General features: G+C 41.0%; 2 protein-coding genes across 6 annotated transcripts in view; one reads left to right on the forward strand and one right to left on the reverse strand.

Moving 5' to 3' along the window:
• Positions 1 to 523: 523 nt before the first annotated feature.
• Positions 524 to 9315, forward strand: LOC117428830 (Krueppel-like factor 9). The gene is made up of 2 exons (XM_034047788.3): positions 524 to 1358; positions 5796 to 9315. Exons 1-2 carry the CDS (start codon positions 890 to 892, stop codon positions 6053 to 6055), a joined length of 729 nt encoding a protein of 242 aa, XP_033903679.2. The 5' UTR covers positions 524 to 889; the 3' UTR covers positions 6056 to 9315.
• A 1361-nt stretch (positions 9316 to 10676) lies between these two features.
• LOC117401416 (AP-3 complex subunit delta-1) overlaps positions 10677 to 13143 on the reverse strand; it is a 28634-nt gene continuing 26167 nt past the window's right edge. For all 5 annotated transcript variants that reach the window (XM_059014127.1, XM_059014126.1, XM_059014123.1 and 2 more), the window contains one exon: positions 10677 to 12642. In XM_059014127.1, the coding sequence (XP_058870110.1) occupies positions 12544 to 12642 (99 nt within the window). In that variant the 3' untranslated portion in view covers positions 10677 to 12543. The remainder of the gene's footprint in view (positions 12643 to 13143) is intronic.

The following is a 13143-nucleotide window of genomic DNA, read 5'->3' on the forward strand; positions in this document are numbered from 1 at the left end:
CCGGATACACGATGCAAAGCTACATGTAAAGCATATCTGGTACACTGAAATGCAGTGCGTACCCCCTCGATGTCGTGTCACTGCACAACCTGTAAGACAAGAAATCTAATGGATTGATAGTGCCTTCATCTCTTAATAAAGTGTCGTCGATGTTGTCTGACTTTCTGTTCCTTTCATTCGTTCTTCCTTAAAACTCAAATTTGCCTTTGTGTGCCCCTCAGGGACCGTATTGTTGTGTGTGTGCGTGTGAGTGTCACGTGTGTGATTGGGGCGCACCCACGGTTTCTGTGCGCTTCCAGTAATCCCTGTATGAAACATAGGAAGGGCGCTGCGTGTAATATCCACGTGTGTTTCCTTTTGTGAAGAAACAGTATTAACGCTAAAACAAACGTAATACCCATACAGCCAATGAGCGAATGATATTACATTGTTAAATTATACATCATTGTTGAAATCTAAATAAATTTTAAAAAAAACACACAGAGGGCCGGTGGTGTCTTTGTTACCTTTTTAGATTGCTTTTGTAAAACAAACATCATTCTCCAAACTTGCACTCGTGTTAACAATCCACCCCCCGCACGTCCTTATGTAACATCCCTGCGTCTGTTATGAAGATATCGGGTCAAACCGCTTAAGAGTACCCAGCCTCTCCTCTCCTCTCCTCGCCTCCGCCCGGACGCGTCACTCGCGTCATGGCGCAATCTGCCCCCGGGAGGAGCGAGTGGGCGTGGGCACCATCGGCTTTTCAGTCGACACAAAGAAAAACTGCCCTTCTTAGCGCTGCTGCTACTGGTTTCGGGTTTAATCTAAAGCAGAGAGAGAGAGATACACACACAGCACCTCGATATATATATATTTTTAAAAGGTGTTTGGTGGAAGTCCAGGAATAATGTCTGCTTTCGCGTACTCGGATTATTTAGCCGCGGAGTGCCTGGTGTCTATATCCAGCGGCGCTGTGGTGCATACCCCCTCTCCCGTCACCAGCCACCGCCAACAGACAGAGCTCGAAAGTTCAAGCGAGGACAAAGAAGTTAGAGACACGCTGAAAGAAGGTGCCAGCATGCTCGCCGTGGCCGGGATCCTAACCGACCTCCACAGCAAGTTCCGACCCATGTCTGCCTTGTCGGAGAGCAGTAACTCGTCTTTGGGGGACCCGGACACTTTCTCCTGCGGGGAGAGCGGGTACACCACGCTGTCTGATTCCACGACCCCGACCCCGACCCCGACCCCTGGCCAGAGGGGAGACGGGCGATCAGATACGAGATCGCCAATGAAACGACACCAGTGCACCTTTGAAGGATGTGACAAGGTTTACGGCAAATCGTCTCACCTGAAAGCGCACATCAGGACACACACAGGTACGCAGAATCGTGCGTTGTTATATTGTATTCGCCTACCTCCATTTCACGGGTAATAACATTCGTTTTAAATTAATATAGTCGCTGTCTTTCTCATTTGCAGTTAGACCAACCGTACTGCGTTTCTAGTTACGGCGGTACAGTACTAATTACACTATTTTATTTCGCTGTGTTTTTGAAGAAAATGTTCCTATTGTGGATAATGTTTTACGACATTGTAGGTTTGGTTTTATAATGAAATTACGGGTCATTTAAATATTAATTCTTTCTTTCTTTCTTTCTTTCTTTCTTTCTTTCTAACGGAAAAGAGACGGGGGAGGGGATCATTCAAAGCATTATAGTACAATACAAAGTGAACAAAGACAACTGGTATAAACTCTTAGAACAAAAGACACGCTGACCAGAAAGGAGGAAAAATGTTTTAAAAAAACTGCACTTAAATTGAACATATTAGTATTGGCGCTTAAGTTATACAATTTGACGATCTATATTATTATTATTCAATATTAATAATAATAATAATAATAATAATAATAATAATAATATATTATTATTATTACTTTACACGTTGCTTCTGTTTCATCATTCAGTATCTCCTGACAGTATATACGTGTGAACACACTTTCTTAGGAAATTGCTTTTAAAGGAACAGCATTCATTTTTAATACTTTTAAATTCTACGTTATCAACAGTACTATTATCTAATGTACTGTCCTAATAACATAATCAATAAAGAACCCAGCAGCGCATTGCTGTAATTCAGGCAGTACTGTAATAAGCCATTATTAAAAATACGCAGGCGGCTTTACATACAATAGGTTATTAATAATGATATTGTACACGATAAAGGACAATCCACAAGTGGTTTCTGTCCTGCAATCCCCAGGCTGCCATGTTGCTGAGTACAGCACAATGCGGTACACACGTTGCTTCTGTACTTGCTGGGCGTCTTTCCTGCCCGCCCTTGTCGCAATCCCCAGCATGGGCAGACTTTTTCTGTAGATATATATACGATGTGCTGTGATATATACGAGCAGCACACGTGTATAGGGGACTGGACGGGACGACAAACGCATAAAACACAGAAATATAACCAGTACACTATATGTGTGTGTGTGTATATATATGTATGTATATATGTGTGTGTGTGTGTATATATATATATATAATCATGCATTATATATATAATCATGCATTATATATATATATATCATGCATTATATATATATATATATATAAATGCATGATAACTAGCATTTGAAAGCCCTGGCCCGCTGCCAGCACGTTTGGACACGCCCTCTTCTGGTAGACGCGTGCTGAGGCCGTGTACAGCCAGTAGTCCTAATAGTAAAGCTATTGTTTTTAAGTGACTTTTCAATTATGAACCGGTCTCGCTTTCTGATGTATTATTATGAAGTCAAGTTATCCGTTCTTTTTTGTACGCGCCTATATAACTAGCTTTAACTTTATGCCGAAACTAATGTGGACATTATAACACGGTGGGGATATTTTAAAATATGCCTGTGTGCTAGGAGGAAAAAAAAGGCCCCAACCTACAAATATGCTTATTGTACATATTAAAGAAAAAAATGTAATCTCTGGGCTAGTTTTATATATGTACCGTCCTGTTCAGTATCAATGTTCGCCAAACCGCATTTCCACAAATCGTTACTTTTCGTTGAAAGATGGGCCAGGTCCCTATTCACAAAACATCTCAATTTAATTAGTGTTTTGTTAAGCACAGTTTTTATTTTATTATTTTATTTTTAGATCCCATTTCCGCTCACTAAATCAAGTCTGCAGTTTATGCTGATTTGTTTTTAGAGAGGTTTAGCAGTAAAAAAGTCAATTTTAAATCGCAATATATTTACATATTTACTGTATAGGGCTCACGCGCTGCTGCCGTGTGCGTTTCCAGTTGCTTGAATCACGACAGCGTGTCGGACGCGGTTATCTTTTTATTTTCTGGACTTTCCTGGACTTGTTTCCTATTCAAAGTGCATTTAGGAAGCTTCTCTAATTTAAAACAGACGCCCCAGCTGTTTGTACAATTACTACGTTTGCACGCACAGGGATGGAAGTGAGACTCCTGTTCCATAGCAGCTTCACCCATTCCAGGTTTTACTGCCAGCTTGATTAGACACAGTGTATCGGTAACAAGCTCAGAGAGTAAAACCAGGAATGGATCAAACCGCTATGCAATAGGGATCGTCACTGAACTCATTGTTTTGAACCCGAAAACCAGTGTGCAGGGTTTGCATCACCATCCCAACCCCGATCCAGCTGCAAAATAGTTTCTATGCAGGAGATATATTAGGGGATCGAGTCTCCAGTCAAATGTGTGTATTGTGCTCGCTCTCTAATTCTCTATCTGAATTACACACACAAAACCCGAAAGACTGAAAACCGTGTGACTGGCCCTTGCACAGGAAAAAAAAAGACTTCCAATTTTGTGTCCACGTGTCCTAACTGGCTTGCCAGCTCGCCCCATAATTCCGGGGACACTTTAAGACGGGTCAGGTTTTTTCAACTCGTCTCTGTAAACGGCAAATTAATTTTACTGAACGTGTAAAGTGAGTGCGAGGTGTTGCTAAAGAAGTGAATTGTTTTGCTAACTAGTTACTAAAAGCACACACTTGTCCGGGGACGCGGAATTACTTCCTGTGAGGATCGTGTCCATCAATCAGACCGATACAGCTCGCTGATTTGCTGTGTGTGTCTGAGTGTGGCGGGACTGTGTGAAGCAGGAAGACATCTTAAACAAACAGAAACTTAAACACACGGTTAAAAAGAAAGCATGCGGGTGAGTGCAACATTCTCTGTGACGGAGGAATTGCACTGTTATGATTAGATATCGTGCACCATATTATAACATTGCAAGCAATACGATTTTAATACATGTTGTTAATATGCTCTCCGGATAGAATCGCCACCGCAATTAAAAGTTCACACCCACTTGTTGATTTTAAAATCGACCCAGAGGTGAGTTTTTAAAAAAACAAAACCTGACCTGTCTTAGTGCCCCGGAGTTATGGGGCCAGTTGACAACCCTTGTCCTAACTGACCTATCGAATTTCTGTCTCACTCCCCTCTTTCTTTCTTTTTGGCTTTCCCTCTCCTCCCCCTCCCTCCCTCCCTCCATTTCTGTCACGCAGTAAGCTGCTCTCTCTGCGGTGTAGCTTCACGGTTGTATCCGTTACAATAGTTCCCAGCATGGCTGGTCAAACAGGTTCCTCCCGGGGCGCAGAGTTTGTGTCGTTGTTAAAATGGTACAGTGCTGTTTCTCTCACAAGAACACTGTCTTTTAAAAATACAAATGGGTAGTCAAATATCTAATTAAACCTCTGTTTTTATTCATTTAAAAAAAAAGTGTTCTACTCCTACACATTTGACGCAGACCAGTGAATTGACTCTCGCATCTCAGCGCTTTTCTATTTAGGGGGTTGTAAACCTAACGGACCGTCACTTCTCAAAGGGCTAGCAGCAGTGGACTACACGCAGCCTGGGAGAGAGGCCTGCAAAGCTTTGTAAAGGAAGCTGGGGGCCAGTGAAGCGGGTCAGCCGTCGAATGGGTTAATTGCAAATCATTCGAGAGAGAACAAATAGAAGAGAGAGAGGATGATAACGAACAGGGATCAAAACACAAATCTAGTTAAAAAAAATAATAATTAAAACTCCCAACATTAATTCTGCGACATAAATCCATGTGTTGCCTTCAGATTATACTGTGTGTGGGGGAGGTAATTGAAAATCAGTCGAAGACAGATGAGCCATTGTTGTCCGTAAGAAGGGCACGGCTATCTGTTGCAGACTGGCATCTCCGACAGTGAACATGTGCCTCTTTCACAGCCAGGGCTTATCGCTGTGTCTCTGGACAGGAGCTTAGAGGAAGCACCCTCTCATCCCTCTCATCCCTCTCATCCCAGTCTCTGAGCTGCTGGGAGAGGGGGGACAGGAGGCAGGCAGATGGACGGGGTCTGTCTCTGCAATACAGGGGGACATCTGTAGCTATTGTTTGTTCTATAAAAAGAACTGTATTTTATAATTTCATCCATGGTCTGTATTTATCGTAATGCTCGGACATGAATCTTGAAACAAAGCCACGTTGTTTTTGTAACTCGTCCTTCTTGTAGATCTCCCATCTTTGAGACATTGTATAAAGAATACTGGAGGTTCTTCACGGCTCTGGGGCTCCAGTACAGAGACTGCATGCAGTTAGACACGAAGCAACTGCAGCCATAGGCACTGCAGTGTGTGAACCAGAGCTGGGGCAGTTGCAACTGGAATTGAGCAATTCAGAATTCATTACAATTAGAATGATGCCATGTAATTGATTGATCACAGTTCAATTCCCCATTTATTTGACATGTGATCACTGTTCTTGTATTTTCTAGTAAGTTTAGTATGTTTCTGTATTTATTTTATTTTATTTTTTAGGAGAACGTCCTTTCCCGTGCACCTGGCCGGCCTGTGCCAAGAAGTTTGCCCGTTCGGACGAGCTCGCCCGACACACGCGCACCCACACCGGGGAGAAGAAGTTCTCGTGCCCGCTGTGCGAGAAACGATTCATGCGGAGTGACCACCTGATCAAGCACGCCCGCCGCCACCCCCACTTCCACCCCAGCATGATCCCCCGGGCCGGCAGCCGCAGCATGTCCCCCACGGGGTCCCTGCCCAGCCCCACCGCCTTCCTATAGGCAGGACCCAGCCCCCACACATAGCAGACTGGAGCCCTTCAAGAACATCACCCATGATCCACCTGGAAAACACATTTTAAAAGAAGCAGCAGCGTGTTTGAACTGCATTATCCCCTTTCGAGCAACACTGTGTGTGTGGGGCGGAGTGTCTGGCAAACCCCCTGTAAAGTTTATTAGTAAAACCCCTTTCTTATCCCCGGTATGTGGGACATACAAGTGAGCTCTGGTAGCAGAAATTGCCCTTGCAGAGCGCATCCTCTTAGATTAGCAGGGTATGGTTGACCAGAGCTTAAGGTTTGTGTTGTCCGATCTGGTTCAAACCGAGATCTGCAATTTTGATGATCTAAAACCGCTTGTAAATATGAATGCAGGGCTCTCTCTTACCCTGGGGTTTCGGTGGGACTCCACAGTGTAGAAATCCGGTGAATAACAGATGCAAATTCACGATCCGCCTCTGCGCTCCCAGTTTGGTTAAAATGTTTTTCTGCATGTGAGAAAGTAGTTTTAAAATTTGAAAAAAAAAAAGGAAGTGGCGTTGTCTTGCAATCTCGGGCGCTGTGCTGACTTTTGTTAAATTTGTAGTCGAATTATTGGCACTGGCTTATCCCCACTGTCTCGCTGGGATAGACGTCACTGAGACTGGTAGAGTTCCACCCCTTTGGTCAAGCTATTGGGTCATTCCAGATCAAAGGGTTGTGGGGGTGGGGATGGCCCTGCAGTCTCTTCAACAGAAACTGAGCCTTGAGTGAGGCTGTGCAGTAAGCCTGAGTGAGGGGCCGGTCCATTTGGAACCAAACAGAGGGGAATGAACAGCTATTCAAATTTAAATACGTGAACCTGTTCAGCCAACCGCCTTCTGACGAGATTTGTTTTAATTTTGTTAACATTCTAGCATTAGAACACAAGACCAACGTTTCTTTTTTTTTAGTGCTGCTAATTGAGCATCTAAGGCTGTGGATAAACTTACAGCCACACGGTCAGAGTGCACTACCTAGTGGTCAGAGCTTGAACAGCATCCCCCGCCTGCAGTCTGGGGAATACAAATGTTAATACTGAATACTAAAAATATGCATGCTGGCCAGGGTACAACCGCCCCCCTGTACTGTAGACTGGACTGGCCCCACATTCTGCCCATGGTTTTGTTTGTACTGAATCCGCTTATCCAAGGCTCAGTTAGGCAGGTTAGAAGGGTTTGTGATGTGCCTGTTTCGACATTCCTCTCATTTACGTAGAACCTCCAGTGTCTCAGGGTCTGATGCTGAATGCAGTAAGTTACATATATATATGCACATTTCCTCAATGCAGATTTCCAGGTAAGCTTATAGCTTCTCCTGTTATCGTAGTCCTTATATTAGGGTAAAGCGTATTCCTTCTCTGTTTCTTAACTAAGTTACAAATCTCTGCAAGGATTTAGAAATCGAAAAGCAGTTTCAGGTGTCATAAATTATGATGTGTGTGTTTTTTTTTTTTTGTTTTTTTTTTTAAACAATACCTCAACTCAACAGCAAAAGTCTTAAATATTTTATTTAAAATATTTGAGCGATTTTTCTACAGATATATATCTCTATTTATCACAATCAGCACATTGACAATATTGCACATTTTATTTTTTTTTAACAATGCTGCCAGTTTCACATTACTGCACCACGGGGAAGCGGGATTCTAGTTTCTATCCCTGACGTTACTTTAAATGCATGGATTTATGCTACTGTTTTATTTATTTTGTAGTATTGTTATTATTATTACTATTATTATTTTGTTTAGCGAAAACTGATTAGCAGAAGGAGCCGTGTGAAAGATAGACACTAATGTCACTTTTAAAAATAAATGAAAAAAAGGAAAAACAAACCTGCCGGTAGCTTTTTATTTTTATTTTATATATATATATATATATATATATTAGAAACAACTTGAGTCCCATTAATCCAATATTGAATACTGCCCTTGTTTTATAAAAGCATAACTTTTACTACTCCTTATAAAATGGCAAGACTAGAGGGAGCAATCTGATTCGCTAACAAGTGTTCCAACCTATGCAAATATATCGGTATCCCGGCACCGCTCGGAACTTTCAGAACCATTTATTCCTGATTCACTTGACAACCCATTCATTTTGCTGCGCGGTTTTATTAAATTGTTCCCATTCCGAGCCTTATTCCCATTGTTGTGATGGATGCAGGTGGCTCTTTGAGTATTCCGAGGTCACTCTCTTCCTGACAGTCACTGGGACCCCTCCTGCTTTTACTGAACAAATAAAGAATGTAAAAAACTACAGAAGGGATTGTTTGATGTTGTGTAAGCGCTGACCTGTTGTGTTATTCTGGTTCCTGTTGTAAATCCGGTTGCAAATCTGTGTTATTCTGGCTACACATTTCAATAGTGTGTGTGTTTTTTTTTTCTGCTTTTAAATAGATGTTTTCTGAAGCCAGATTTCAAAACGGGATTCTCATTATTGTATTTAATTATTATTATTTTAATTTCTGTGCATCTCATTGAAAACGCTTCACCGTCCCAGCTGTGTAAAGATGGAAAAAAACAGCTGTGGGTGTTATTCAGCCACGGCCTATAAAACAGGTGTCAGTATTCTCGGTTCAGGATGAGAGTCAGTCATTCTTCTGCTTTGGTTTCATATGAATCAGTTTGGAGACAGTAAGAATTTTGATGTGCATGTGTGTGTTTTTTGTTTAATCTATTATTATTATTATTTGTAGCTGTTTTCATCAGCAGATCTGTCTGTTTTGAGCTGCAGTGTCATTTTTATTTACACTTTCCACACCGTTGCAGAATGCTGTTTGTTTGTTTGTTTATTTAAGTATTTCGTTTTCTTAAATGTTCAGATGACTGAAGCAATGGTTCAGGTACTAAGTGCACGACACAGTCATGTCAAATTCAACTATCAGAACATTTTGAAATCTGAGAGCAAGAAGTGTTGCACTTTAACTCTCTATATACCGGAGGCATTTGGCAAACTGCTGGCAGTTGCCTTGATTATTATAAAGTGTCGTGACTTCAGGATAGGGGGGCTCCTATTGTATTGGTGATTGAGAGAATCAGTCCAGGATTCATGTCCAGTGAATTGAGTGTTTATTAAAATTCACAAGAACAAAGGCCATATTTTCAAAGTGTTCACTCCTATTTCTTTGATTAGAAGAAAATTCAACAGCAATGTACAAAAACAAAAAACAAACGACTTGAGATGCTTGAAGAGACCTCGGATTATTTGACTCGGATGTCTGTTTAAAAAAAAAAAAAAAAAAGAATAGGAGTTAAAGACTGGAGTAAACTCTGAAACTATGAGCCACGTTGTCTGTATTTAGCTTGAAGTAGCATTGAAGAGAACACTAGTGTTTTATAACACACACACACTGCCTCCTCCTGTTCATTTCATGTACTGCAGGCACTGGTGAACACGGACAGGAACGTCCTGTGTTTGCAATGAATAAACTATAGTGTTGTGAGTGGAGACGGGGACGTCTTCAGTCCAGTTTGAACAGTTCCGGGTTTTACCTTGAGCTTAAATTGATCCTGATGGTTTATCCTAATTTAAGCTCCGGTGTGGGTAATTAGTAAAACCTGGAATGGCTCAAACTGCTCTGCTACGGGAGTCTTGCTTGCACCCCTGCAGCTACTCGAGTTAAAGAAGCATGCGCTAAAAGCAGCAAAGACTGCACGTTCGTTCCAGCCAGTAAGAAGTTCTGAGCTCTGATCAAATCAAATGCAATAACTATAACGTGCTGCACAAGTAGAAGCAGGTTCTGTACTTCCTTGGGATCCTCTGTTCTGTATAATTGACTTCCTTCCCATCTGTGTTTTTGAGTTGTGTTTTATCTCATTTCGTTTGAGGGTCTGCACAAACCCTGTGCTCGTGTCATAGTTGAACATAGACATTGCTTGCTGTACAAGATTTTCTTTTTCTTCTTTCTGATACTAGCTTGTCGTGGTGTAAATATCTGTCTGAATTGGTCTTACTGGATTTAACTGTCACTGGTTCTTTTAAACTAATATTAATAAAAAATATATATACAAAAAAATGACTTCTGTTTGGAGTAACTAATTCAAAGACTGTTTGTCTTTCATTAATGGATTTACATATGCATTCAATTTTATTTATATATATTCTAAATAAAACCTTTAAGAGCTAAACAAAGCGATTTAAATGCAATATACAGAACAAAGGAAATTCCATTCTGAATCGGCAAAAATGTCCTGGAAAAGCTTAGTATTTTAACATGGGACAAACATTCATACTCAGTTAATCTGGTCTCCATTATCACTTTATCAATATAATATTTTTATAAGGTAAAAAAAAATAGCCTACTTAAATATGGATGGCTCTGGAATATCTTTTAATTCCATTTTATTTAACATTTCGGAATAAGCAGTTTAGCTAAACATGGAGAGAAAATGGCTTTATCAGAACTTCACACTTTCAGGACCATTATAAGAGAAGACTCCCCTGTACCTGGTTTCTATTCATTGAAATAATTCAATCTATAAGCATTACCCTTCAGCCTCTGTAGTGCAGTGGGTGTTTCTAGACCCAGTCCTGGAATAGTAACACATTACAAATCTCTTACAAAAATAAAATTAAATTAAAAAAGGCTGAAAGCAGAGACACCTGGATGGTTGAATCATTTCTTATATTTTTATTGGTTCATCTCGACACAAAACAAAATAAAATACAGCAGCTTGTCATGTTTTATTATCGTAAAGGGAATGTGGATAGCAAATTAATTATTTTATTACGAATTATATAATAACACATCATACAGTTCAAAATGTATAGAATCACCACACAGGGTTCTGGAATAGAGGAAAAAAAACAAACTCTACAGGCTAAAATGAGAGGCGTATCCAATCGACAGAACATCACTACGAATAACCGGCATAGACACGATTTAAGACATTTGTGTTTGTTTGCTTTAATATGTAGTTCATTTCAAGAGACGTTTATCCACAGAGCTGACTGAATCTCCCTTCTCTGACACGCACAGACACACCCACCCCACTCTCCCTAACCCCACACACAAGGAAACACAACACTCAACAGCAACTGCCAGCGGAGCAGACAGAGCTCTGCTGAAGGCATCAACGACAGAGCTTTACTGCAAAACAGAAATAGGAACGTGTCCTTTTGCTATTTTTTTTACAATGGTAATGCGATTGTTCAGTGATCTTAGTACAAGATCTGTTTCATCCACACCTTTCTACTGCAGCGGTGAAAGAAGCGATTCATACACACCCAACTGAATCTGCTTCCAGTTGTGGAATTCAAAGACAGTGAGCATGTCTTAATATCTAAAAGCACTGTGCTAGGGAGGTACAATTAGGTTCAAGAGAAATCAGACACGAACAACCAGGAAGCGTTCTTCCACTACAAATCAATGACACAGGACTTATAGGTCAGGTGTTTAAGGCAGGTTTGAATGCACACCATCATAATCATACAATCTACCACAAGAATACTTTCGGAATGGGACCATGCTGGGCGCCTAAACCTGCCTGACTCCAGCTAGCAGTGTCACAGTCACTACTGAGCGGGCCGTCCTGGAGGGGGACTTCCCAACCCAGACCCGCTTCCCCAGGGAGCGTCTAACAACGTGCCACCCTCCATACAGAACTCTTTAAATAAAAAAAACAGGATGGGTGGACACTAATTAACATCTTCAGAAATCCCATCCAGTCCACAGAACCCCCCAGGACGAGATCGCTTGACGTTAACCAGTGTTTGTCTACAGAGGCCACCTGAATCCATTTAATTAAAACCAGCCATTCACAAAACCGTTTTTTCCTATAGATATGACCCCTTACGATGCCGAATGAAAACCCTAACAATTCTTGGCTGGCTATTTACAGTAAGGGGCAGTTGGGTATCTTAAGGCTATCCCTGTTCCTCTGTAATCCCAGTACAGCATTCCAGTTATATAGTTTACAGGGACATACAGCTCAGAGAACAGGCAGTGTGTATGCCAGTTTGTCTGCAAAAAATAAGGATTTAAAAAGAGATCCGTATCTATTCAAGCAAGATGCACTTTATTAAAGGAATTGTCAATCTATCAAAAATACCACCAAGGGATTATTTCCTGGTTTTTAAATAATATAGGACAGGCATTGCTTAGATTTCTGTGTTGCTTGCTTGGGAGTGTTACAGATATGGATACAAGGGCAGGAAAGAAAGAAAGAAAGAAAGAAAGAAAGAAAATCTGGGGATGACAAAATACAAACTAAAAAATACCCTGGGTTGGAAAAGGTTTGACATCCAGAGAAAAGCATGAAAAAACAAACCAACAAACAAAAAACTCTTCTTAAAACATACAAATTGAGAATGCTGAAACTGCAAAGGACTGTGGATATAAAGTGAAGCGCGTGCCGCTACAGTACATGCGCAGGGGAGAGTGGGAGCAGGGCTCTTCTTGTTTTAGTGCCTTTTTCTTTGATTATTATTATTATTTTTTTTTTTTTTACAGTTGCAGAATTCAAAAAGACAATCAGCATGTCCCAGCAAATGTCAGCTTGATTTCATCCAGCACGTTACTGAGGAGGGTCGACTCGTCACATTTTGCATCAATGGACACACTCTTGTCCCCCTGCAAGAAATAAAAACATGCATATATATATTTTTACATTGCAGACCCTGGTATTGATGTGATAGAGCCATCTGAAAACAAATTTGTATCAGACAGTTAGTACCAGATATAGATATTGTATATGTCACTGATCTGCAACAGTCAGTGCTCTTAGCCACAAAAACTTCAGTCAATACTGCTGACACAGTCATAGGGCACAGATCATTTCAAGATCCTATAAAAGTATGGGAATGTAACCCATGGTAAATATAGCCGTTACCCCTATGGCTGGTTTCACAGACCTTGGTTAACACAATGTAATCCCAGGTTAGTCTGTGAAACCAGCCTAGCTCTTTACACAGCAGTACGTTTGCAATGCAAGACTATTTCATTTCAGATTTACTATGCATTCCATGGAAATTCACCCTAGAGGGCAGCTCCTGCTGGCTTTTCTGGTTGCAAAACACTGCTTGTTAAAATAAAATAAAAGGTAAGTCCTAGGAAATTCAACGGAACACAGCC

Source organism: Acipenser ruthenus, chromosome 47 (assembly GCF_902713425.1).
Source record: "Acipenser ruthenus chromosome 47, fAciRut3.2 maternal haplotype, whole genome shotgun sequence".
NCBI lineage: Eukaryota > Metazoa > Chordata > Actinopteri > Acipenseriformes > Acipenseridae > Acipenser > Acipenser ruthenus.